Source organism: Stigmatopora nigra, chromosome 17 (genome assembly GCF_051989575.1).
Source record: "Stigmatopora nigra isolate UIUO_SnigA chromosome 17, RoL_Snig_1.1, whole genome shotgun sequence".
Classification (NCBI taxonomy): domain Eukaryota; kingdom Metazoa; phylum Chordata; class Actinopteri; order Syngnathiformes; family Syngnathidae; genus Stigmatopora; species Stigmatopora nigra.
In genome coordinates, this window is record NC_135524.1 from 1,459,811 (window position 1) to 1,486,018 (window position 26,208).

Sequence of the window (26,208 nt, forward strand, 5' to 3'; positions counted from 1 at the left end):
TTTCCCTTTTTCACCACCAGAGCAACATGGCGTGCACCCAAAACGCCGCCACTTGTCTTTGCTTTCCGTGCGCCCGAGAATCCGTGAGCCGCGCCGAGTCACGCCATGGACTCGGACCGGCACGCCGCCGCCGGAGGGCAGCCATTTTTTTACGGCTTAGTCACGAGGCTCGGCGAGTCACGACGTGTCGGGACTCCAACGCCAGAGCTCGTACTTCCTGAAATATAGATGCTTTCCTCGCAATCTGGCGGACGTAAATCGTAAAGATATGACACGTGGGGTGTCGTTTTCAGGACAAAGACATAAAATAGCACTCACCTATCGTGGAGATGACAATATCGTTAGTTTCCCGCGTTGTCCCGGGGACGCCGGGAACTTCCACGGCGGGTCGGGAGGTGACTGGGGACGGGGGCGGGGACGGACTCCCCCTGGACGCCACGTAGGAACCTCTCGTGGACTTGTCCTCCACTAGAACCTCGGGACGTGGCCAGGGGAGGGTGGACGGGGACGAATGTGGACTGGCCAAGGTGGGGTCTGGCAAAACTAGAACGGGGTCTTGCCCGATACGTTTGGGCCCGGAATGGGTGGGCGCCTGGTACTGGAAAATCTTGTCGGCAAAGACCCACTTGAGTCCGGCCGTGCAAAGCGCTAAACTTAGCAGACAAGCTAGGATGGGCAAGATGCAGATTTTCTCAGAGTGTAAGCAATTGTTCACGCGTTCCATCTCCACGCAAACACAGCAGGTAGCGGCGGCGGGTAGAGCCATGACTCCCAAGGCGGCCGGATGCTCGCCATCTCCACCCTCCTCCTCCGTTGCCGCCGCCTCCGCCGCCGTCCTTTCCTCGCCATCCCCCCCGCTCTCCTCGGGTTTCTCCTCCTCCTCCGGGACGTGTCCCGCCGCCAGGACGTCCTCGCCACGGCAGGGGGAGGCCGATCCCGGCGGGGAGGGGTCCTCGATTCCCTCGGTCATCTAGTTCTCAACAACGAGATCTCCGGATGCGATTGACTCGCCGTTTTTCCATGACGGGGGAAGTGTTCTGGATTCTGACCTTGCCGGGAGTTTTACGAGGACGGGAAGCTTTTTTTTTTTTTTTTAGCGGGACGGGGATGAGACGCTCACCTGAGCGGCGGCATCGGCGGCGTTGTGGCGACGGCACGTCTGCGCTGGCGCCGGTCGAAGCGTAATAGGCAGGACGGGCCGGCACTGCGGCGAGTGGCGGGACATGCCGACTGGTGCCGGCTGCCGGCGGCGGCGCGGTGGCGCAGTGGCTGGAGAGGAAGGCAGGTGTCCGTCCGTTTGAGTGCGCAAAACGATGAGTGAGCCAAAGAAGGGAGGAGAAGAGAAGGCTTGCCGGCTGGCTAACGGAGGGAAAAGGAGTGGGTGGGTGACTCCCCTTTTTTTTCCCTTCTTCTTCTTCTTCTTTGGACGCTCTCCTCCCTCTCCTGTGGTCTCCTGTCGTCTCCTCTGGACTTCCTGCCGTCCTAGCGCAAGGCAGCCGTCTCTCCCAATCCCGGCACAAAGCATCCAGCTCAGCCACTTCCTTAATCCAATTAGAAGCGCCGTGGGCCAATGGCAGGCAGGCAAGGCAGGCTGGCAGGCAGGACGCCTCCTCCTCTAAACTGCACTCCCTCCCTCCCTCCCTCCCCATTGATTATGCTGAAACTAAAGGGTGTGTTTTCTTTTTCTTTTTTTCTAGAGGAAGGAGGAGAGCAGACATCTGATCCGTCCCGAGAGGATTGGCCCGCCCGCGGTGATGTGGTCCTCCCTCTCCAGTAACCCAGGCATCATGCAAAAAGACAATCAGGGTAATGAATAACAAGGAGTTAGTACCTGATCATTTACACTGTTTTTTGTTTTATTCATTCATATTTTGGGGGGGGTGCTGGTGTAGTAGTGACAGGTGCTGATGCCAAGTAAAAAAAATTATAGTTTAGATTTTAAACTCCATTTTAATCAATAGATTTAAATTTTCGACAATAACATTGTTTCTGGTTAGCTTGAAAAAAAAAAATCTTAATTTGAATCCAATTTATTTAAAAAGAAAACTAATGTGCTTGGTTCACAGGCCGCTTTAACGTCAACTCAATTTTATGTGGGCCATTTTAGATATAATATTTAAAAACTGAGAATTATTGATTTAAAAGGGGGTAAATCAAGAAATTTAATCTACATTTATACTCTTAATTTTAATTTAATCCTAAAATAGAAAGTCAGCACTTTACTTTCCCGGACCACGCAAAATGATAGAGCGGGCCACATTTGGCCCCCGGGCCGCCACTTTGACACCCATTGCCTTATGAAATCTCAATTTAATTCTCACACAATATAAATTTTACTTTTCGAGCGCATTAATCAACACATTTTTCTCATTTATTAAAGCCGACGCCCCCCAATTTAAGCCCCGCCTTTCCTTTAACAATTAAACATTAAAACCAACAAAGCCCACCGGCCCTAAAAAACCTCAAAGAACATCTGCTAACATTACGGCAGCCCACCAAAGCGCCAATAAAAGCCATTTAACCCCTTCCCGACCACAGCAGGTAGTCATAGTAGTAGTAGTAGGTGAGTGGAGCAATCCGAGGATTGGAGGGCTTTAAAGAAGATGAAGAAAAGGTCATGTGACCTCCACACGAAAGCGTGACCCCTCCGCGACCCTTTCCAATCCTGCCACAGAATTAATACCAGTAATGGTATCCGTGGGAGGAGAGGACTTCCTGTCAGGCCTTTGAATTAGGGACCCTTCATTGATTATCCTCTCAGCTTTTTCACCCGAATAAGCAAAGCTTTGTTTTTCAAAAAAGAGGTCAATTGACACTAAGGCAAGTGGAATTAATATATGGAGATTAATATAATTATTATTGGTTTGGAAATGCTCACCAAAAACAAAAAATCTAAGAAAATAAATGATACATTTGCCCTGTCTTTATGTTTTGACTTTCAAATGTGAAGGACAATGTCATAAAAAGGGGAGTGGCAATAAATGGCTCCGCCCTCTTCCCTTCAAATACAATGCATAGGCAGATCTATATTGGTATTGGAGGAAATTAACAATTAAGTTATTAGTTTTAAGTCGTTAAGTTGAATTTATAATTAAAATGGGAAATAAAAGCAAACATGGAATTTAAAATATATGTAAAGTAAGCTAGTTATTATTAGAAAATTACTTTTTTTTCTATTTTAAATCTTCTAGTATGTGCATTAGATTAGTTTATTTCCATAATTTAATTGTTATAAATGTTTACTTTGGGAAATATATCTAGAATCAAATTTTCTTTTGGTAAACCGACACAAAATGAACAAAACTGACCAAAAAATGTCAAAAACATCAAAAGAATATCAATATTTTAAACTATGTTTAATGTATAATTTGATTATTGAAATACAACAAGACAAATCCAATAATTTCACATTTATTTTCCCTTTTAGGCATTAATCACAAAAAAAAACAATTGCATAGTTAAATACCAAACATAGAATGTCGAGTACAGCACCAAAATGGATGAGGTCATTCAAAAATGCCTCATCTTGTTAAAACTCCTTAAAACATAAAATTGACAGAATCAGCAACATTGACATCCAATCAACAATTCTCTTTTTCCTTCCTAAATACATTTGCCAGATATCACTATTGCCAAATTGACAAAATCAGGACTTTTGTGCAAAAAAAAAAAAAAAACGCCATTGGAAATGTTAAATTTCAACTTTAAACATGCTTCCCTTTGGATAAAGACCGATAAATAGGAAGATTTTTTTGCAACATTTCGGCCTTAATCAACAACAAACTTTATTGTCCTGAGCTTTGACGTAAGGATATCTTCAGTTTTTACATGAAAAACTGAGCCATCAAATTAGCCACGCCCAATATGATCAAAAAACTGTGAAATACAGCCGACGGCCATCGGAGGGCGCCCCGTCGTTTTAGGGAAATCATGTGAATCAAGGAAGGGAAGACAAAGACCAACGCTAAGCCACAAGTCGCCCCAGAAAACCTGTTGGGTCAGAAAATGGTACACAGTCAGTCTTTGTTTTGATGACGTTGATAAAGACAAAAAAGTACCGAATGATGGAGCCAATGTTGGGGTAAAACTTTGCCGTCAGGACTCCGGCGGCGACGATTAAGGCGTTCAGGCTGAAGACGTGAAGAAACCTAGGGAAGATTTATAGTATTTTGGTCATTGCATTTGGATTTGTGAATGGGAATTGAAATTGGTAGCCATTTTGTGGGTTAACATGGTAATACTCTTACCCTGGGTAATGGTTTCCAAATATTTGTCCCATCATCTGGACTCGCACTAAGTAGCCCAGTAGAGGATAAACTGTGATCATTTGGAACAACAAAAAGCTTCGAGCTACAAACACCATCACGTCACCGCTGGAGAAATTGTCTAAGAAGTTCTGGTGGGAAGTAAAAATTAAAAAAAAATCAATCAAAAAACTACAACATCAAGTCAAAAAACCAAAAAACCATCAAAATCCAGCCTGTAGCTAAATTAGCATTACATTTCCAACAGCTAGATTACAAAGTAAGCAAACGTATATTTGTTGTCAAAAATGCTAACTCAAAACAACAATTTTTAAGGGCTGACAATTGAATTTTAAAAGGAAAAATCTTGAGTTTTTACCACTGACAATTGCATTTGGATTACTGTATTTTCTCGCATTTATATATCGAAGGTAAGGCTTATATGCGCATAAATTAGACTTGACATGCACAAAACTGCAAGGTGACAAAGACCAAATACCATAATGCAAGACAGTGCGGCTAATACTTATTATTATTTCAAAATAGAGAAAATATAAAGAGATAAAACACTTTTGAAACGTTGGGGCCATTGAATGAATAATTGACGCTCCTCTAAATGCTAACATCGGGACGTTGTCCTCCAGTGAGTGACATTTGAGTAGGGCAAAGGGAAATCATCACATTGATTATTGTCAACTCCATTCAGGAAAAGGACGCCGGCGAATGGCGAATTCCGTCTTACCGGTTCGATGCAGTCTTTGCTGAGGGGAGGAGCCGGAAAAGCGGCAAAAATCAAGACTCCCACGTAAAGGTACGTTAGGCCTACGAGGAGGTACGCCACGGACAGGTCTCGGACCTGAAAGTAGCAAAATGGTGGAGAGTTTGGATCTACAATTGTAATTTGAAGTTTGTTTACTTACGTTGTTTTCCTGGTGCTTGTTGTTCTTCATTAGCGTGATGATGCAGTTGTGAATGAAGAAGGCTAATGTCAAGACGCCGGTTAGCTGGGGGAAGAGAAGTCGCAGTTCTGGTGGAACAACAACAAAAGGGGTAAGATTAAACTTCTTCAAAACTATAAAAAAGAAGCTAATTTCACTTGGGAAAATTTGACAATGGAAAAGCTATGGTGGAATTATCAGGATGATTGACGCTTCATTTTTTAGTCTAATATGTTCATGTAATAGCGTAATAATTAAGTGAATCTCAAAGTCGTAAAAGACTAAGTTAATTGAACTTTCTTACGACGCCCCCTGGTGGTAAGATGTACCAAGGAGTCGCAACTACTGCAGCAGAAAAACCCCGCCAATGAGGAGACAAACACACACAGAAATTAACATTAATTGTCCATTAAATCTACTTGCAAAAAAGACGGAATATTACTTTTCGGATTTTTAATATGCGATAGTGGCGGCTAATCTTACATGTTTAGTTGTTATGTCAAAAAGTAGTGCCCTCTGGTGGGCACGAGTGGTTTTACATGGCTAGTTATCGTGAAAGGCGGTCTTACAAGGGGAGTAAATGTTATTTTGTCAAGGTTTAAATGGCGGTAGGTGTCTTTTATTCTTACAAGGAATCAATAGGATGGTTTTTTTGTTATTTAGTACAAACGGAATATTTAAATTAATGCAGGGGCCTCATTGGTTGTATTGGAAAACCCGCCCCCGCTTCGCCCTCGGTGGAATTGGTTCGGCACCCCCGCTCTGAGTGTAATATGACCTGATGGCGCACCATGGGGAGAGGGATAAAAAATAAAAAAAGCCACATGTGACAGCGGGTTGCCAAGATGGAAGAAAAGAAGTCATGTTTTTGTTTGTTTGATTATAGTGAACTTTGACCTTTGACCCCTCAGACCACTAACACTGGAATATACCTGGAACGTAAAAACTGGTACTGTCGAACCAATGGAATTCCAGGTGAAATCCAAGGTGGGCCGCTTTAATGGTGACCAGGACGATCAGGTAGATTACCGATATGGTGCCTAGATGAGAAATAATAATTCGTCAATGGATGTATTTGGAAAAGTATGGAAATGTTTTTGAAGGCTTACCCAAGAATGTGAATCTAGCAAAGAAGGAGGCGGATTTGAAGCAAAGCAGCGGCAACAGTAAAATGATCAGAAAAAAGGGAACCGTGTTGGTTTTGCTCCACCAGTGTTCAAACGAGTAGATGTCAAACGTAGCGTTTCCATTGGTGTTGACATGATGCGTGGAAAATGTGTGGTTTCCTCCAGGGTCGGTTTTGGGGTAAGGACAAATTACTGGAAGCAAAAAAAAAACGGAAGCGTTATGCATTTAAATCTGTGTTTTGTGTAGAATTAATAAGTGTAACATTCACTGACCTAAAAAAAAAAGGGAGATTTCAACATCACTAATTTCAATGCATTTTTACATGACTTGGTTTTTGTGTATTTGAAGTTGTATGAAGACGGATTGATTTAAAATAGCCCTATTTTTTTCAGAATCACAATTTAAACATTGGACCATCACCATATATGGAAGTTGGGGTGTGAAAATACAACGTAATTTAAACCCCATACGTACTAAAGAAGCAGCACTTGCTACTGGCATCCATTTTAGAATGACATTCCATTCTTAGTATTGTCAACATTGTGCCATAATTCCAAGACTTGATGATGAACTGTCATGACTGCGTTGAATCCCTTAGAAATTCTTTCCTACCGTCAATCTTTCATTTTTCCAATTGAAGGAATACATCCAAATTTTTGCTGACTCACCTCTGTCATGGGTGTCGTTGGTTCCAAAGTCTGAATCCGATACGTTAACATGGTGAGCGTAGTCTGTAAACAGAAGTAGGGAGAGAATATATACTAAAAAACTGGTCTTAAGAAAACTATAAATACAATTATTGTACTAAAACAACTGATAAATGGGCTAATTTTCCCCCAGTTTGGTCTTACAGGCTAGTCTATTACTTTTACATAACTATTAAATAAAAACCAAGTTCTACATGATCCAAAACAACCAGGATGAGGACTTTAATGAATCTTACTGTAGATAAACTGGCCCGTGTTGAAGAGGAAATTGGACATGAGTACCCAATACACCACCATTGCTCCAATGAGAGACACCATGGAGAAAACCAAGCTGGACCACTGGCCAAACTTGCCAAAATAGTAGCGACAAACATCAGGAAATTCCCAGTCTGATGTGTCCACGTAAGCTACAAAAAAAATACAAAATAAATCAAAAATTTTGTCAAATATGACTGGATTTTTAGACTTACTTATAGCCTTTGGCGATTTAAGGACAATGTAACAACAATAGAGCATCAATAAGCCTGTGAAGATGAGGATGACGATCCCCAGAGTGAATCCAGCCTAAAACAAAACAAAAAATCCATCATATTTGACCAAAATTAGCATTTTTGAATCTGAAAATGTGTTAAACTCATCACCTGTTTTATCCCCCAAGGTATGCTGAGAATGGAGGTGCCCATCATGGTGTTCCATATGGCAAATCTGCAAAGATGGCGGTCCAGGGTTAACTACAATGAGAAATGGATTCATGGACGACCTTGACGGGGACTTACATGGTAATAATGCTTGGGTTTTTGGACGCCTGGTCTTTTCCCGACATCTTAAAAGCCGTCCCTAGGGGGCTGTAGATGTAAATCTCTTCTGTTCGGGGGATGACATGGTTGGGTGGGCTCTAAACAATGTAGAGAAGGATCAATGTCAATTAACACTTATTTGATAAAACCGTTGCAAAAAAATGACCACGCCCCTTTTACGAGAACTATACAATTAGTATAAAAGGGAATTTGATTTGTTTTTTTCCCGTCTTTTCAGATTTTGTGACCCGTACAAAAATAAAGCGTAATATAATCTCATTTTCTGAATAGTTTATTAAATGAGAGAATCTTGAAACATGGATAGTGGTTGTTGTGAGACAGCCAATGGCAGGTAGTGAGATTGCTAAGTAAGAATCAATGGATCCGCGACAATTTCAAAATAAAATAACAGATAAGGGAAAATATGTTGGGGTTTGGAGAGAATTTTGTAAGTTGGATTTTGTTTTGTAAGTAGAGGTAGAACTCTACTTAGTCAGATTTTTCCAAAATTGGCCTGGTTTTTTTTGGGTTGTAAACACACACACACCAGCGCCACCTACCAGGAGCCTATCAGAAGATCCAGTTAATTTGCTATAGTAATGCACCCTGCTGTTAAGAATGGCCGCCTCGGCCGACACACGCTCTTGCGGTTCGTCATCTACGATGTTTCTGGGTTCGACGTAGAAAGGTCTGCAAGTACAACAACAAACAAATCAATGATACTTCATTTTTATTTGTTCGCTCCTTTGATTTAGGCACATGATACAATGCAATGTTTAACTGAAACTGATTTTGTTTTTTGTCTTAGGTTGACCTTGAGTGAAGATGCTGCTTTAATGATGACAATTTCAAGAAAACTCAACACTTTGAAATGGTCACATGGTCCTGACACACAGATGTGACCAAGTATGAGATGTTTAGAACGTCACTGGGAAATACCTAACTGGATTAAAAGATGACGTGGCACAAACGCATTAGCAATCATGTGTCAAATCAGTTCCTGGAAGGACAGCTGGTAGAAAGCAAACACCAGAAGAAATTTTAAGTCAGTCCAGTTTTCTATGGTCGATTCTTAGCCCAAACCTGCGTAGTTTTAGCGCTAGCTCCATTTTCCAGCTAACTACGAATTTACTTCAGTGTCTGTTTGTGTATATTTTAGAAAGAAACCAGATTCAGACTCAATTTCTCTGCAGACAAACCCAAATAAACATTTGGCCTAATCTCGTCAGAACAGTCGTCATGGCAACTTGAGTTTAACGTTGACGACCTTACACTTAGTCAACAAATCGTCAAAGTCATGCGGCTAATCAGGAGGAAAACAATGAGAGCACTACTTACGTTTCAGCTTTGATAAACAACTACAGTGTCATTTGCCAAATATTTGTTTTGATTTAATTTATTTTTCAGGGAGGTGAAGAAAAGGAACACGTGGATGTGTTTTTGTGTGTTTTTTTTTTTTAAGTGAAGCTGCACCTTTTAGCTCTGGAATCCAACGAGTCTGTGGAACCTCGATGCGAGAAGCTATCTCCAACTTGCTCTGAGCTCAGCAAAGGCCGGTAGTCGTTCTCCATGATGCCCGTCGTCTAGCTGCTTCTAGCGACTTGGAATTTTCATCACCTGACACGAAAAAAGGTATCATAAAGTCAAAAAATGTATCCACTGCATACAAATGATCTACTAGTATTATAAAGTGGTCTTACTGGGTCATTTAAGGTTATTCAAGTCATCTAGTGAAAAATATTCCGTTTTTAATGCAATATAAATCACAGCCCCTCCCCAAAAAATGCCAATTTAGTTGTTTTCCACCATCACCCACCCATATATAATATTAATAAGATTTTATACATTATTCTGTGATTTTTTTGTAAAAAAAAACTACTTTATAGTCTGTTTTGATGACTTCTGTGGAAATCTGTCAAGTCAGCAGTCTTCTGACTAAGACTGAATTTTTCAAGACATCCAATAATCAGTGTCCTTTTTTATCATATTATTATTTTTGCCAATAAGGGTGTGGCATAAGTATTGTCATTTTTCTCCCAGTATTTAAAAATGTTATAACAATATATCTAGGGATGATCTGGAACCTATAATATGCATGCATAAATTCAATTGAGTTCACTGAAATCATTTTAGACAAAAATGAGAAGCAATGCCATCTATAATCGATATGTCTGCTTAAAAAAGATTTTCAATATAAGGTTAGCCATCGTGATCAATAAAACCAACAAAGGAAACAGCCAAATCACGTGATAACTCTAAAAGCCAGCTTCCTTATTGACTTCCTTACTTAAACCAATGCCCCAGTTGACCGATACTGGCCATCGAATGTCCTAGATAAGTAATAACAACATTTTTATATTGTTATTTTCCCTCACACATAGTTTAAAACACATCATATTACCCCTTTTCAATCATACTTCCCAAAAAAACCGTTATAAAATTCAGCCTATGCTTGTTTTTGTCCCTGCAAGACCAGTACCAAAACACAACAAATCCATCAAAATTGTGCACAAAAACAATGCGTTAATCATTTTCATAATTGCTAATATAGATGTGGAAAAACTTACCAATTTGCATCAAAAATCGTTGTCTTCTGTCACAAAATAGTAACCGTGCAAACGTAAAAGTGTTAAAAAGTAGAAATCCTATTTGCTTCTTAACACATAGACAACCGCGTTGTACTAGTTGTGGTAAACAAATATGTTGTACTAGTTGTGTATTCCTTCTAGTACTTCCGTCTATGTATTCTAACTCGTTTCTTCTTCTATGGTTTATTTTTCTTCTTCTCTTATTTTTTTCTTAGTCGGAAACACTGCCGTCCCGTGGCACCCATGTCATTGCCGTCTTGCCGTAAGTCATTTCTACTTTACTCATACTTTGCGTACTTTAATATCAAAACATGTTCAAACTTCACGATCGTTAACGACCGTCGTGCAGAAAAATGCTAAGAATAAATACATATTTTCATCGATAACTATGATAAAGCTCAAGCCAATTTCTGCATTTGTTTGTTCCGTTGATTTGTTTGTAATTAGTGCAAGGTGTGGACCATGTATTCAAACATCATCTCTATTCTAATATTTTCTCTCTTAACTTTCAGACCGATGCAATATTTTAGATGATTTGATGCACCCTAAAGTATTTGTGAGCTTCATTGCACTGGATTGATCCATAAATAATGTTTGGAAATCGCTTTTTCATCATTTGACCACGTGTGGTGAAGGCTGCAAAATACAGGTAAGCGTGTTTATATTTCTAAAGTCATATTTGCATTTTTCGGTGTTATTAGGGAATGTATTAATTGGGAGGGCAATTAATAGGACATCTATATAATGATTGTGGATTATGATTTAACCAAGATTCAAATAGATTGGTCGTACAACTGTTGGTGATGTCATTTGTTTGTTTTTACAAATATATTCGAGTATATTATTATTTCTTTCTATTAGCATCTGTGTTACTAAAGCATGTTTTCCCAAAAACTTTTAACATTGTAAATTAATTGATGTGTGCAAAATATGAAACGAACACCATTCCATAATTTTGGAAAACATTTAATCATCAACTTCCCCAATTAAAATAAAATAAATAAAATCAGGCCCAAAAAATAATACATACATATTTTATCCTCCATTTGTTTCTACTACATTGTTTTCCCAACTCAAATAACATTAGGACAAAATCAATTCAAACTATATTTCAACATATAAACATAAAATTAATAGTGAGCATTTAAATATGTTATAAGATTGTCTATTTTGAGTTATTTAACTATAAGTAGATTTATTTTTTAACCTTAATGAGTGGTAAGTTTGTCAGTAACTTTTTCAAATGTTAAAAATTTGCGTATTTTGAAAATAGCGGCATTAATTTAACTATTTTTCTTATCTGATAAAGCCTTTTAACATGCATTTTTTTGCTCAGCACCTTTATAATATAATATAATATAACATAGCACCATTACCCCTCCCCTAAAGTGTCCATTTTTCTTTTTTAAACTACAACCCAACCAACGGCATGCATACTTTAAAACATTTCTGTCTTGCTTACCATTTCTAAACATATCTTCATTTCAAATATTACAAGGCAAGTCATGATTATTGATAAAATACTTTACATCGAGAGGATGAACTAGTACAGTACAAAACATTTTTTTTTTGTTGAGTCATCATTAAAAGGACTACATGACACGGCAAATATACGCAACATTGACCTAAAATGTACACTTCTTAGCAGTATTTTTTTTTCTTGTCACTTCATATTCAAACAAAAAAGGCAAATTTTATAGTTCCACTTTCCAAAAACTAAACAGCAAACAATCACTTTTTCTGCATGGAAAACATTCACATGACAACCACGAATACATCGACATTTTGTCAACCATTTTTGTACCTTGTTTGCACTTTTTGATGGTTAATATTATAATAATAATCATAAATATTAGAACACTATAAAAAGCACTTTCCAAATTGAAAATATCGCGCGCCAAAAAATGGGTAAAATTTATAGTTGCGTTTTTAAGGTACTTTAAGGCTTCAAGGTTGGAAATATTTTGTGTTAAAAGCCCAAATTAGTTATTTTTTGTCCAAAAGTAACCGTTAAATGACGAAAAATTAACTAATTCTTTTGTGGGTACACCAAATTTTTATAATTCCCATAAATTAGCTTCTGTAACCTTATTTTTTGTGTATTTCCATTTAATTTTTGAACCATTTTTAATGTAAACACAACAACAACAAAAGTATAGACGATTAATCCATATGTTGTGTTTAATAAGGTCATTAAAAACACTTAAATGTAATTTATGGATATTATTTTGGATTATAATAAGGTAGGGCAGGCTTTTTAAATTTTGGGGGTACATTTTAAGCTAAAAAAAAAACACTTTGTTTTTAATATTTAGCCTGATTATGGTGTACAACACCATTTTTTTAAATTTTATATTTATATATTATTTTTATATTATCTATATAATTCACCCTGTCTTCCCCCCCCCCCCCAAATGATTACAAAGCAGTTTGACCCAAAAAAGTGCAACTTTTCTTTAAAGTGCTTTTTTTAAAGAGCATATTTTGAATTCCAACAAACTATTCATGAAATTTGTGCTCCAATTTCAACAAAATCTTTCATTTGAATTATTAGCCAAAGTCAGACTGAAATAATATATGATAATTTTCTGGTATTTGTGCTTAAAGCTACTCTTTCTAAACTTTGACTTGTATTCAAAATAAACAATTCTTTTCTCACAAAAAGACGACAGCAGCACAAACACTAAAGTGTGCTTACATGTAATGGACCAAACCAATAATTTCTAGTCTTTATGACCTTAATCATTTTTGTCCTTCCACCAAATATCACCAAATATATTTCATATCAGCACTCAACTACACGCTAAAAACGTCAAGTAACAAAAAAGTCATTTTTAAACCAAAATCTGTCCATTTTTTTTCTGTCCAGACATATTTGTCAACAAAAAATGATGCGCTTCATTATTTTTTTGTGTAGTCATGATATACGGATATTTGTAAATTGGCCCGAATATAAGACGACCTCTTCTTTTCTAAAACTCAAATTTCAAATTTCAAAGTATTTTTGAGCACCAAGTTCAGTTTTTATACATAAAATAATAAAAGTACATCTGCAACAGATGATATTTTTTCTCATTCAAATCACCCAAAAACTCCTATATTAAAATTTTAACATATAAATATGTAAAGTGCAATCACATTTGTAAATAAATTACTTCTGTTTTTGTTAATTTACATTTTGAAATCTACTATAATAAAACAAAATTGCAATAACTGCATTAACCAACAAAGTATTCTGCATTTGCTTTAAATACATATCTGGCTCCCCCTATCGTTATGACTAATCATAACATCTCCACCCTGAATGTAAGACGACCCCATTTTTTCAATCTTATGTAAATGCCAAAAAATCACCGTCTTATACTCGGGCCAATACTGCATATGCAAAAACTTGTATAGTAAATTGCATTGTGATCTGACTTTCTACATAATAATGAGCAATATCAATAAATCCATGCATCATTTTGCCTCAATATACAATATATTTTCCTCTAGTACAAACTTTAGTCAGCGACTCATGTTTGAATATGAATAATTATCGCCACCTTCATCTCAACACTGGAATTAAATATTAAATATGTTTAAAAAAACTAGTCAATTCAACCATTTCTTGTTTTTCCACGTTTTGACAAATATTTCACTTCATCCGCCCTCAAAACTGTACTGTACAAGTCTAAAATGGGCGGGGTTTATTACAATTGTTTACATATTGGCATCAAGTAGCGAGTCAGAATTAGCTCCTCCCCTTTTTCAAGCAGCTAATATGTATACAGTACGCTATAACAAGTGCTTAATGTACAGCAACAACTGCGATTCAAGTTCGAAATTAAAGCAGCACTTAAGATTTCCAGGAAGAAAAACACAAAAAACATTTAAATACGGCTTTTACGGTAAATTATCAGTTTTCGATTGGTTGAAAATAGTCGGAAAAATACCAAAATGGAAGGTATGAAGCCCGTGGTAGCAGGATTTTGAGCCCTTTTTTGATGCTTTCGGTTTTTTTACACACTAAGGTTACTCAATTCATGCCTTTTTGAAGTTTTTAAATGTTTTAACTGGCATTTCTGTTCATTTTCACGCTATTGACCTGAGCTATCCACCGTGGGGCAACTTAAAAAATGGGGATCAGAAACGGGTGGAAATATTAGCACCGTGTTTTGATGGATTTTCTGTTTAAATGAATTCCGTTTTTGAACATTCAAGTGCTCGTTTGTAGAAAACGAGAGTATTTATTTTACAGAAAATGTCGTGAAGCGTTAAAACGTCTCGGCAGGGTGGGGTAGATCAAGTTTTGTTGTTTTTCGCGGATTTGGAATAGTTTAAAAAGGCAGCGTTGATTTGGAGTGAGTTAGCATTAAATGAACCAAAAAATAGCCAACGTAAAATGTCTTTTCTTCTTATAATTCCGGATATTTTCTTTTCCAAACTTTGCCCATATACTTATTTTAAAGGTGCCACTCTAAAACATATAAAAGTATACACAAATGCCTTGTTTTTACTCGTTTTGGTCTTCCGCCGACAATAAAAACTGCAAAAAGTCTTCAACTGAGACCTGATTGGACATCAATTCCGTATTAAAGCAGTTAAATAAAATGATTTAAAGCGTAATGCGTCCTCTAATACCAGTTTCGGCTGAATTTTAGGATTGTCCATAATTTCCACCAAAAAAAACTAGAAACAATCGTTCTGCTTCCAATTTAATGCACCATATTTACTCGCATATAAGCCGCACCCTTAAAACTGCCTTAAAATGGTTTCGTTTTACAATTTCCCTCGTATAAGCCTCCCTATAATTCCCAATTTCCACCTCCATATTGTTTTTTTTTTATACATTTGAAAGGAATAGCAATATAGCTCAAAGTGCTAAATGCTAACTAACATATTGCACTAGCTAGTAAGAGAACGATAAGGAAGCTAGAGTTAGACCTAAGGTTTAGGCCAGAGATGGGGTGGCCAAATCCGGTCCTGGAGAGCGCCCCCTATCTGTCCAAAAGCTTGAAACTGATCCAGATGTTTTGATTCAGGTCTGTTGGTGGTTTGAGATATGGAAACCAGACCAGACTGGATCGGGGGTCGTCAGGACCGGGATTGGAGGATTGCCCAGCTTCGAAATGGCGAGGTAAGACGTTAGCATGAAAATTGCTACATAGTTTTTAGGTAGGCGGGACCATTTTTTTTACACTCCGCCCACTAAAAAATATTACATTTGTACTACCTCACTTCTTAATAGAATGTCTGGAAAGGCCATGTTTTATTCGGTAGCGCAGTTTTAAACAATAACTCTTTCCCGCACACATGGATATATATTTTTTTTTAATTATGTATAATGACTGAGGTTTAAGAAAGTCAAGATTTGATTGGATTTTAATTCTTTAGGTCATGACTAATAATCAATTATTTTTTAAATTTGATTGGGCTTGTGATCTGTTTACTTTTTTTTATATATAAAACTTTATTAGTGGTCATTTTGAATCTGAATTTGGAAAATTAGCTTAATTTCTGACCCTTAATTTCAGAATAAATAACCAAATTGAATGGGCAAGTAATGAAATGTAGCAATTAATCGATATTTAGACCCACTTCACTGTAATTCATTCACAATGCAAGCCACTTATCCTCACATGGGTCGAATAATAGATTTACATAGACATACACAATGTTTCATTTTGATTCTTCTGCAGTATCACCATTACGTTTCATTAGGCGCATTCCATTGTTTTTCTTATAAGGGTATTTTTGGATAAGCTTCACAATTCTCCACATTTACCGCTTTTTAAGACTCCGTCTCACTCGGCTCAGGCTTTGCGTCCAAATTCCCGTCTTTGTTCAGTCCTCCTGCTCGTCGCTGTCCTGCCGGGCGTCCGCGCTCTGCTCTTTGTGACAGCTGAAAATCCTCCGCATCTCGTCCTCGTAGCGAAGAAAATTCTCCCCGAAGCGAGCCCAAGCTTTTAAAGGGACGGTGATGGTGTTCCGGTAGGGTTGGCGTACCTCGCTGATCTTTAAAAAGACGCCATAACGGTTGGAGCCCACGTCAAAGTAGAACCTCTTGTTGTCTACGCGGAAGGACGCCGCCTCGGGGAGTTCGGGACCACCAACACCGCCGCCGCCGCCATCGTCGCCACGGCGAGTCCCGGACGTGGCTCGGGTCTGATCCCGCTCCTCGCCGTCTACGTGGCCCTCGCCGTAGTCCTCGATGAGCTGCGAGAGGGCGTCTCGGAACTCGATGAGCCCCTGCGCCGGCAATACGATGGTCTGCTCGATCCCCTGACCGTAGTAGCCCATGGTGCCGTGACCTTTACTGACCGTCTGCCGGATCCGCAAGAACCTCCCCCTCTGGTTCTCCTTCAAGTCCAGAAAGTACTTCCTATTGTCCCTCTCCAAGAATTCGCTCTTGAGGACTCGATGCGCGTGCTCGTCGGACGCCGCCGACCCGGTGGGCGACGACGCCGGCGCCGAATCCGCCGCTCTCCTGCGTCCCCGCCGCTCCTCGCCGTTGGCGCCCGCCTCGTCCGACTGCGGCGCCCCCCTCAGCCCGATCCGGGCGTAGTAGTCGATAAAGTCGCCCAAGCAGTAGCGCAACGCCGGCGCCATGGACATGGACAGGGTCAGCTTACTCTTGCGGATGTTGTCGTGACGACCCCGACCGATCCAGACCTCGGCGATCTTCAGGAATCGACCCCGAACGCTTTGCTTGACGTCCAGGTAGAAACGTTTCTTCTGGATGTCCACGCGTTTGGAGGCCAGCTCCTGGATGTCGCTGCCCTGCTGCGACTGCGGTTGCGCGTACTGCTGAGGATACGGCGCTCTCGCCGGCAAAGGCTCGGACGCGATCTTCCCCCTGACGCCTCGCTCCATCCCCCTGCAACATCCGTCCGCCAACATGCTTGACTTTCCAGGTCTACGCGGCCCCGGGGCCAAAGCGACGTTCCCCCATCCCCGAGCGCCCGGCGCCTTTTTTTATACCGACATCCGCCAGGGAGCCGGGTGGAGAACGTTCGGCCGCGGGCCTCCGATGACCCGAAGATAGCAGCCGGTCGCCGGCATCGGCCGATAAGAGCCCCGCGTCCCCCAAAATAAAGGTCAAACGCGAGGATTTGGCGAAGGGAGCAAGGCGGACGTTTACCTTTTTTTCTCGGCGCCTAAATGAATTGCAGCAAGCTCATTGAGGGAGATGGAAAGAGAGAGGGAGAGAGAGGAGGAGGGAGGGAGGGAGGAGGAGGGGGGGGGGGGGGGAGACAGCCAGGGAAGCAGCCGACATGAAACGGGAGGAGGCGTGCCATCTACTACATGAACCCGATGAACTCATCCACCCACCCTCCCGTCCTGAGAATACCTCTGCCAAAGGTTTACGTGCTCGCTGCTTGTGGGAAACGGAACACATTGTGCGTGCACACCACCACTGCGGCCCTACCAAAATAAAACGTACATTTAGAGAAAAAAATAAAAGAAAATGTATGTATATGTGCGTATGTATATATGTGTATGTATCTGTATATCTATTATATTTCAGCAACACGCTTATTTATTCATTAACTTATGACCTATCTCTGTCTAAAATGTATTTTTCTGTGTCTGTATTCTCACCATCTTTGTTTTAATGTCTAGGAATGAAATTCACCAAAAAATATAACATGAAAAACTGACTTTTACCTGCCTTTTTTCTCACTCAGGGTGCTGCCATCTTACCCAAGAATGAAATAAACAAGACTACTACTACTAATAAACAAGACTACTACACACTTCCTGGTTGTTCTGCTCAGGTGAGTTTCTTTTTTTAATTTGTTTACACGCAACAATTCATACAATATGTCAAAATTCAACAATTATAAGGCAAATTTTAAGGGTGTGGCTTATACGTAGAGGCGGCTTATATGCGAAAAAATATGGTAGATATTTTGACAATAAACTCCATGGTAAGAAATACCCACTTAAGCCTTCATTATGAAATACAGATTGACCATATTTGAAGTGGCAAAGAATAGGGGGAAAAAGCTTTCACATTTTTGGTACAATATATGATTTCTTCATTAAGTAGTGAAAGTCCTCAACCTGAATGACTGCATATACTTTTTACAAATGTAAAACTATACATTCAAGAATCATGTCCTTGTCTTTCATGTCACATTGTGTTCATTCAAAAGTGTTCCAAAAGGCATTTTCTACAAGAGCAGATTTCATAGTAGGGGGGGTGATATAGTGTATCGAACAAAATCCGGGTGATTCTGGCCATGTAGTGACGTTCCACTCTTCTATAACCATTCCGTCTTTTTGAATTGATGTTTTTCAGCAAGATATGATACATCAGTCTTCTACTTGAGCACAATAATGCTACATTTTGAAATTTTGACCTAAAATGTGAAATAAACATGCCAACATTAACATGTAGCATGTCATATTAACTTGAGACCTCATATTAAAAGAGACTGTAAACTCAAAGTAAAAAAAGTAAAAAAATACATCCATTGTGGCATTGGGCGAAAAAGTAACGATAATAGGTGGACATTTGTTCGTTTTTTTTATCTCCTAATTTTTCGCTAGCTTAAAAAATGGTCCCCGTGTTGTTTAGTGCATTTTGAGCTAAGTCCTTGCTAACATGGAAAACCAACTGGCGTGTAAAGTCAGACTTTAAACTGGCCCAAAACAAATTCTGGCAAAAAAAACTCATTTTACGCATTTATCATCAAACCGATTTCGTGCAAATTATCAAACAGAGTTTACAGTCCCTTTTTTTTGCGTTTTTACTGCGGCCGATAGCCACCCAACTGCGGTACATAACTAGAAAAAGGCTTTCTGTCCTCTAGCATTTCTTGTCCACGACTTTCTCCCAAAAGTCCATCGGGATCCTCCCGAGGCTCCGCCTCCACCTCGTTAGACTCCGCGAACCCGCCGTCGTCTCGGTTCCACGCCGATTGCGCGAAACAAGGCGATAAAGCTTGCGTATTTCTACCAGGCTCCGCCACCAAAACGTCCGGGTTCTCCTCGGAGTCCAGCAACGGTTGCGTAGACTCTGAGCGTGCAAAAACCAGTTGCTGGGCCTTGTAGCCGTTAGAGGCCACCACCGAGGAGTACTGGACGGTGCTGGCCGTGGTTTCGGCGGCGTCGGCCCCCTCGTCGCTGTCGGAGACGCTCTGGCGGGGCGACGACATGCAGGAGGAGCCTCCGATGCCGCTACTGTGCTCTTCCGATAGATATTTGTCCTTTTTGAGAGCAGGGATGTCTTTGTCTTCCTCTGAAACCGATTTGCCGTCTTCCATGTCGAGGATGCTAATGCCGGATACGCAGTTCTCCTTTGGCGTCTCCGGCTGAGGAAGAATTTAATTTAAATTTAAAAATTGAACATCTAAAGGCTTTCGTATATAATTTAAGAATTAACATAGAGTGACTATAGTACTGAGTATAGCTGCTAAAGTTTGCACTAGGGCTAGGTGAGGTTAGCATCTTCCTTTTGGTACTTTAACGTTATTATTCCAAAAAAGACAAATTATTAGAAATGTTGACATTGTTTATCGATCAAATTATCCAGAGTGAATTAAACTTTGATGTAATAATGATTATGGCAAAATGGTACATAATGTATTTAAAGGTAAAAGCAGTTTTTTTAATGATTTACTGTGATGTTTTTTGAATGCCAATTCTTACTTGTAAATGATGATCAGGTGACCAGTTTCCAATGGTGCTCATTCTGGGGTTGGGAATTCGAGGCCACAAGTTTCTCTTGATTCTGTGTAACGTGAAAGATTTTTTTTAGACGCCATGATAAGATAGATACATATATCTAAGCAATAAGCAATCCTTCCGTACTTACACATCTCGTTTATAAATGCAAAGAGCCACGGTTAGGAGAAACACAAAGAGGAAACCGCCACAAACGCCGACCACAGTCATCTCAATCTCCCCCGACGCTGTAAAAAAAAAAAAAAGTGTTAGTCTTATTCCAGACTTTTCTACCACAAAATCAATGAGTCACTGCAGCTCTTTGACGAAAAATTAGCATTTTTCACGACTATAAGGCACACTTAAGTCTTAAATTTACTCTAAAATAGACAGGGCGACTTATAATCCAGTGCGCCTTATATATGGAAAATACGGTACAGAAAAAAGACCAAATCTATCTAAAATATATATATTTTGAAATCACTAGAAAGGAACAACTTGTCTGTTAGCTTTTACTGTATTTGCACTGCTGAAAGCTCAAAGCGTGTATAATTAAAGTAATTTGCGGCCATTAACGTTAAAAAAACATCAACTATGTTTACTGTGTACAAATGAAGAGCTGAACTTTGGAATGTTTGTGGTGCAAATAGTCCCACTCACCATATTTTTGGGTAGTAAATGAATGGCTTGTGCCATTGAAGGAACCCACACGAGTCGATATTTGAATCCAAGTGTCGTACTTGGTGTTGGCCGTCAAGGAATCCAACATGTAGGAGTTGACTGAAGCTGGCACGGTGATGCCTGAAAACATGAAAAAAAATGTTTGTAGACTAAATTATGGTGCTGGAAAACATTTGGGGTGGTTTATTTGTCAATCAAATGTGTCAGAAAGGCTCCAAAAATGAACTGTACTTTATTTTAAGGTAAAGATCTGAAAGGAAAACATTTAAATACCCCGTTCAATCCCGTTTGAATAGAAAATAGTGTAGTTTGTGATGAAGCCACGCCGTTCGTGAGGAGGAATTTCATTCCATGTGATTTCTGCTCCATTTCGGTCGGCTTTATCTTTTAGTCCAACGGAAGGGCCGGCAATGGGAGCTAAAAACAAAACAAAAAAGTATTAAAAATTGCTAAAGTCTTTAAGAAACATTGAAGATATTTCAAACATACCCCCTTCCTCAAGATAAACGGGCACTTTCGTGGGTTTTCCGGTCCACCCCGAGTAGATTGGGTAGACGGATATATTGTAGCAAACAAACTTCTCCAGCTGGTCTGGGTTTGGGAAATGTCAAATTTAAATATTTTCTCTCGGCACATTGATAAAGCAAGTTACCTTTGATCGTAGTTTGGTAGGTGCTTTTGTTTTCCTTCTGCCAGTTGACGCCATCGGGGCCCATCCACTCCACCACGTATTCCGAAACTGCCGTATTGTTGGGGGAGGTCCATTTGACGAAAAGTTGCCCGCCTCGTGGCTCCACCTTCAGCTTCTCTACGGGGTCCAGTTCTGAAAGACTCGTTTCAGTCAAGATATTTGCGTGGTCGGACGCTTGGTCGCCGGATGATTGGTCGCCGGTCAAATGGTGACCGAGAGTTTACTGTTGAAACCAGCTCTAAAATTTATATTCATGAGTTTTATATCTTAGAGAGAGTTTAATATCTAAATACTGTATAATATCTAAGTACTGTATAATATCTAAGTACTGTATAATTTCTAAGTACTGTATAATTTCTAAGTACTGTGTAATATCTAAGTACTGTGTAATATCTAAGTACTGTGTAATATCTAAGTACTGTGTAATATCTAAGTACTGTATAATATCCAAGTACATTTGACCAGCGACCAAACATCCGGGTGACCAAATGTCTGGGCGACCAAACATCCGGTTACGAGAAATTTGAGACCATTGTGGATGGATTTTTGGGGGAAATGGTCTTTAAAACCAGAAAGAAAAACATGTATGGATATTTCAAAATGTGTCCAATGAATCCATCACTTACCACGTGCTTTTTTGGGGATTCGCAGAGATGCTATTGGAGACTCCCCCATGGAATTGATGGCCTTGACGTAAACAACCACCGGCGTGTCGTCGGGGAGGATTATCTGTTTTAAGGTGGTGAAATTCTGCCCAGAGAAGTCGTCTGCCTTGGACCCGCTGGTGAGTAGTATACTTTCCCATGATATATTGCCACTGTTTGGGGTTTGGTACTTTAACTTGAAGCTAGTTATCTTTCCATTTGAAGACACGGGATTCTGTTATGGCCAAGTAATAGATTAGACATCATTTTAAGATTTCATATTGCAGTTTGATTAATCCAATATACAATAATTCAAATCTGAAGCGTACATTTTCCGACAGTTTTATGCATATAAAATCACCAAAACGTACCTTACAAATGATCGTCAATTGCCGCTCATTATTGCGTTCGCCTTCTGTAACAATCTTCCACAAACGGGGTTTACTTGTGGGTCCTATTTGAAAAGAAAAAAGATAATAAATCCTTAAAAATAATTAATAGAAATATACAATTTCTCTAAAATAACAGGCCAATTTTCCCCCAAACATTAAAAAATGTTATTCTACATTCTAAACCAGCATAGTCACGCAAAATGAACTTGTCATAAATATATAAGCAGTACACAACTAAAGTGTCCAGGATCAATGCATCACTTAACGAGCGGCTCATTATAGCAAATACGAGTATTTGAAAATAAAAAGTATTGCATGTCAAGACTAGTAAAGTAGCAATCGACTCGTAGTTTTTAAGCATCACGTTCCTGATACTCACTAGTTTCCGGTGTTTTCTCGGTGACATTAGCACTCCACCTGCTCCAATAGCTAGAGCACCGCTGAAAAGGTTTACAACGAACTTGAGTGTTATAAACGCTGTCGGGTAGTAGATTTTGTAGTCTGAAGGACCGTATGTCCACAATCTCGTCAACGTCAGCTTCCTAGATCCAAATCCAAAACAGAAATAAACTAAAACCCCCCCATAAACCTTCCCGCGACCAATCCTGATTACAACGAAAACTCACCTTACTCCAAACGTTGGATCCTTTTTGAGAATACCTGATTTCGTATCGTAATTTAACGTATTGATTGTCAATTGAGTGATTCCACCTTATGAGAAGGGAGCGGGGAAGTGTGTTTTCAGGAATGACTTGAACGTTTAAAGGGGGGTCCGTTTTAACTGTAACGGAAAGAACGTTAATCACGTACAATCCGGCGAGCTGTGGCCAACGTTTATGATTGGAGATCTTACCGAAACAGATGGGATCTCGAATTAGATGATCAGACTCTACGGAGCCTAGTTCATTCTGAGCCACCACGTAGATTTCCAATTCCATATAAAAGGGGAAGGAGTCCATTTCCACCATAGCGCTTTCTTCTTGCGTCTCCACACTATAGACTTTATTAGTCCTGAAAACCCAAACACATAGTTCAAGATATTTACTTAAAGAGAGCTGTGAGAACTCCGAATATTGTTATATTTAAATACAATGGAGTGTACTTACAGAAGGATTTGAGCATGTAATGAATAATTAGTTGGGTTATGCTTGTTTTTCTGTCCTGACGTTTCCCACGAGCACTTCAAGTTTGAGGATGGTTGAATTCCATTCTGAATGACTTTACAAGTCACATTTTTGGGTTTTTCTGGAGCATCTGGAATCAAAAGCAGATTTTTAGTTGAAACATTGTTAACAGATTCTGGAATCTGATAATAATAATCTGATAACATATTTTAAGAAGTTACTAACAAAGTTTTGTTAAGAGGATCCCGTGCGTAAATTTGTTTGAGTTTAGTGAAATATAGTTAGTCTTTTTCTTGCATCGGCAGAATAGCCATTCTGATTTGTCGTCGTTTACGGGGATAGTGACGGCCATAGCCGATTCGTTGACTTTTGTGTACTGATTCGGAGGGATCGTATTTGAGGACAGATTCCAGTAGAGGTCATCGGCCGTGGCTTCGTTTGTGTTTGTGATTGCGCATGTCGCTGTGAAGTTTGTGCCAATCTGGAGATATGGAGACTGTGGCGTTATCATCAAATGGCTTCCAGTTTCTGAAATAACAGTTGTTTTGACAGTAAGAAGCAAAACACAACCATTTCCTATTTAAAACAACTCTAGAAAAGGCCTTTGTGTCCATGCATTACTAGACCAAAGTAATAGAAAAATGATTGGCTATGTAATTCTATGCCCAATCAAAAGTTCATGACCACGCCCCCCTTTCGCCATCCGAGAAATATTTTTTTAGATCCGCCCCTGAACCGCACATACCTGCTGAGGACAAAACAGGAGCCAAAAATGTTAGAACCAACAGCTGGATTCTTGTCATCGACATCGTGGTTATAGAGCACTATAAAAACAAAAAATAACCAATCATTAATTTGACCATTTTGACGTGTTTTCCAACGCAAATATTATGACTACGACTTTGAGTCGCATCACTTGGCAACCTAACACAGTTATGACGCCCGTTATAAACTCGTAATAACTTAATATCTTTCTTAAAGGTACAATCAAAGAATAAAAACATAGGAATTGCAACACAAATGTTCGTGTGGAAATCGCCTCACCCTATCGACCCCCACCCTTTACGCCATTTTGTTTCCACTGTTTAAAGAACAACATGTCATTACTTACCAATGTTGTGACCGTATTAGTCCATGTGAAATCATATCATTATTGTCTTTCAAGTCGCGTTATCTTCAAAACAAGTCGCGTACGTGCCATCTTCTAGGTTAGGTCTCCCCTCCTTGGCTCGTCTGCGTTTTAGGACCACCCATTTCCCGTCAAAGGAGCTGGTGTCGTAATGGCGGCTGTTCTGACTCACTAGATCTCACAAAAAAACGGATGCACAAACTCCATTCAATGGCTACATCTTTCCACAGTGTACATCTGTTATGACCCCAGCCTCCCTGCTTTCTAACTCGCCACTCAGACTGTCTGTCAATACTCTTGACCAATCCCATGTTTACAATTTAACGCCCGCCTCCCTCGCTTCCCAAGGAACGTTTTCCAGTAAATCCCCGCCTCTGTTCCCACAGAAAAGGAAATGGCTGCCAAACAAAACAAGAGTACATAATTTATCGGAGTGGAAATGACATTCACTCGCAATGAAAGCCAGGGTTACTTTCCCGTCAGTTCAGGCAAGACACAGCCAGTTAAAAGAGGTCTTTTAAAGACACATTGTGTAATAATTGGCCATTTGTTTTAACTTGTAGGACACTAGTAGTAGATTTTGCCTCTTCAGAGGAGTGGACATAAGCCATGACTGTCAAATACTTCTTTTAAACATGAGTTCTGGAAGTATAATAGAATTGACTTTATTGTGAGGAAATGTCCTGGTTGAAGAACCATTTTAAAAAGTATCAAGTAAGCACTAAAACCCAATATGTATCCATTCCAACTGTTATTTTAATTTTCACCGTCAATGATTTAAATGTACACAAACAATTTGTTTATCTTTGAAGCACCGTGATTGGCTGACCATCAATTGAGGGCGTCTCCTGTCAGTTCGAAAAGATAAACAGATGAATGAATATACTTTTAAGCACAAACAACATTTAATACAGTTAAAAACTTCACAATCTCCTAAGGTAATCTACATCTAGACAATCCTTGATCACATTTATTTCAAATCTAAATTCCATCGTACAGAACAAATTGCGCTTGAGAAAATGGCGTTATAGATTGTTGAGCTCTGCAAGGGTTTGGTCCAAAACCTGATGCATGTCCAAGTTCTCCTCTTTGGCTTGGGCCAGTTTTTCTGCAAGTTAAAAAAATATTAAAAATCAACACATACGTTTTTTCATAACACATGCGTAACACCCGAAAAGTGGCAGTTTTTTTTTGAATATCAATAATACCCCAGTATTAACTTGTATTTATTCCTACTCCATTCCCTCTCTTTATATTTTTACTTATTGCTAACATTTTTAATTACTCAAACAGTTTTTGAGAGCCAACATTTTAAAAGGCATCATTAAAGACCCATTTTGAAATAATCTAAATATATTAAAAGGCTCCAAAAATTACATTAGGTCAATAAATTAAATTTTTAGACTCATAGGAAGAAAGTGCTTCATGCAAAGTGGATCAAAAATTGAAAGAAAAACAGAAAAGAGCATTTAGCTACTATAGCAAAAAAAA

At 39.5% G+C, this 26,208-nt stretch overlaps 5 protein-coding genes and 1 long non-coding RNA gene across 8 annotated transcripts in view; 2 read left to right on the forward strand and 4 right to left on the reverse strand.

The window, feature by feature from the left end:
• nrg1 (neuregulin 1) overlaps window positions 1-1,610 on the reverse strand; it is an 11,683-nt gene extending 10,073 nt beyond the window's left edge. For both annotated transcript variants that reach the window (XM_077737154.1, XM_077737153.1), the window contains exon 1: window positions 319-1,610. In XM_077737154.1, coding sequence (XP_077593280.1) covers window positions 319-970 — 652 coding nt within the window. In that variant the 5' untranslated portion in view covers window positions 971-1,610. The remainder of the gene's footprint in view (window positions 1-318) is intronic.
• The window catches only part of LOC144210464 (uncharacterized), a 20,420-nt gene extending 11,584 nt beyond the window's left edge, over window positions 1-8,836 (forward strand). The window contains exons 4-8 of the mRNA XM_077737158.1: window positions 1,698-1,806; window positions 4,951-5,055; window positions 5,198-5,294; window positions 7,676-7,796; window positions 8,623-8,836. Of these exons, the coding sequence (XP_077593284.1) occupies window positions 1,698-1,806; window positions 4,951-5,009 (168 nt within the window). The 3' untranslated portion in view covers window positions 5,010-5,055; window positions 5,198-5,294; window positions 7,676-7,796; window positions 8,623-8,836. The remainder of the gene's footprint in view (window positions 1-1,697; window positions 1,807-4,950; window positions 5,056-5,197; window positions 5,295-7,675; window positions 7,797-8,622) is intronic.
• slc38a9 (solute carrier family 38 member 9) lies at window positions 3,398-10,582 on the reverse strand. Its single transcript, XM_077737159.1, has 15 exons — window positions 10,382-10,582; window positions 9,288-9,431; window positions 8,375-8,504; window positions 7,794-7,912; window positions 7,659-7,722; window positions 7,488-7,581; window positions 7,254-7,424; window positions 6,979-7,041; window positions 6,292-6,501; window positions 6,115-6,222; window positions 5,165-5,271; window positions 4,987-5,100; window positions 4,248-4,396; window positions 4,059-4,148; window positions 3,398-3,990 (listed from the first exon to the last, which is right to left on the reverse strand). The coding sequence occupies exons 2-15, from the start codon at window positions 9,383-9,385 to the stop codon at window positions 3,825-3,827; spliced, it is 1,683 nt and encodes a 560-aa protein (XP_077593285.1). The 5' UTR covers window positions 9,386-9,431; window positions 10,382-10,582; the 3' UTR covers window positions 3,398-3,824.
• Window positions 10,583-10,605: 23 nt separating this feature from the next.
• On the forward strand, window positions 10,606-18,238 carry LOC144210466 (uncharacterized). The gene is made up of 4 exons (XR_013329388.1): window positions 10,606-10,664; window positions 10,915-11,051; window positions 15,427-15,521; window positions 18,073-18,238. It is a non-coding gene; the product is annotated as an uncharacterized LOC144210466 (long non-coding RNA).
• purg (purine-rich element binding protein G) lies at window positions 11,353-17,574 on the reverse strand. The gene has a single exon (XM_077737155.1). It carries the CDS (start codon window positions 17,282-17,284, stop codon window positions 16,229-16,231), a length of 1,056 nt encoding a protein of 351 aa, XP_077593281.1. The 5' UTR covers window positions 17,285-17,574; the 3' UTR covers window positions 11,353-16,228.
• Window positions 18,183-24,915, reverse strand: il6st (interleukin 6 cytokine family signal transduce). Of its 2 annotated transcripts, XM_077737151.1 has the most exons (16): window positions 24,700-24,915; window positions 24,334-24,412; window positions 23,814-24,116; window positions 23,571-23,718; window positions 23,318-23,475; window positions 23,091-23,245; window positions 22,844-23,006; window positions 22,444-22,526; window positions 22,055-22,307; window positions 21,390-21,560; window positions 21,227-21,328; window positions 21,011-21,154; window positions 20,717-20,857; window positions 20,208-20,304; window positions 20,042-20,123; window positions 18,183-19,704 (listed from the first exon to the last, which is right to left on the reverse strand). In XM_077737151.1, the coding sequence occupies exons 2-16, from the start codon at window positions 24,395-24,397 to the stop codon at window positions 19,141-19,143; spliced, it is 2,628 nt and encodes an 875-aa protein (XP_077593277.1). In that variant the 5' UTR covers window positions 24,398-24,412; window positions 24,700-24,915; the 3' UTR covers window positions 18,183-19,140. The 2 variants fall into 2 exon arrangements, with proteins under 2 accessions (XP_077593277.1, XP_077593278.1); XM_077737152.1 differs by lacking the exon at window positions 23,814-24,116.
• Window positions 24,916-26,208: the final 1,293 nt, after the last annotated feature.

What these genes read in the sequence shown, in the direction of transcription:
- slc38a9 (XM_077737159.1), bottom strand. Translation starts at nt 9,385, where the DNA reads ATGGAGAACGACTACCGGCCTTTGCTGAGCTCAGAGCAAGTTGGAGAT. An exon ending in TACCAGTTTTTACGTTCCAG is followed by an intron (nt 5,272 to 6,114) that starts GTATATTCCAGT and finishes TTGTTCCACCAG; the next exon opens with AACTGCGACTTCTCTTCCCC. An exon ending in ACAAGCACCAGGAAAACAAC is followed by an intron (nt 5,101 to 5,164) that starts GTAAGTAAACAA and finishes TGCTACTTTCAG; the next exon opens with GTCCGAGACCTGTCCGTGGC.
- purg (XM_077737155.1), bottom strand. Translation starts at nt 17,284, where the DNA reads ATGTTGGCGGACGGATGTTGCAGGGGGATGGAGCGAGGCGTCAGGGGG.
- il6st (XM_077737151.1), bottom strand. Translation starts at nt 24,397, where the DNA reads ATGTCGATGACAAGAATCCAGCTGTTGGTTCTAACATTTTTGGCTCCT. An exon ending in GATCCTCTTAACAAAACTTT is followed by an intron (nt 23,719 to 23,813) that starts GTTAGTAACTTC and finishes TTTTGATTCCAG; the next exon opens with ATGCTCCAGAAAAACCCAAA. An exon ending in CTACCAAACTACGATCAAAG is followed by an intron (nt 21,329 to 21,389) that starts GTAACTTGCTTT and finishes TCCCAAACCCAG; the next exon opens with ACCAGCTGGAGAAGTTTGTT.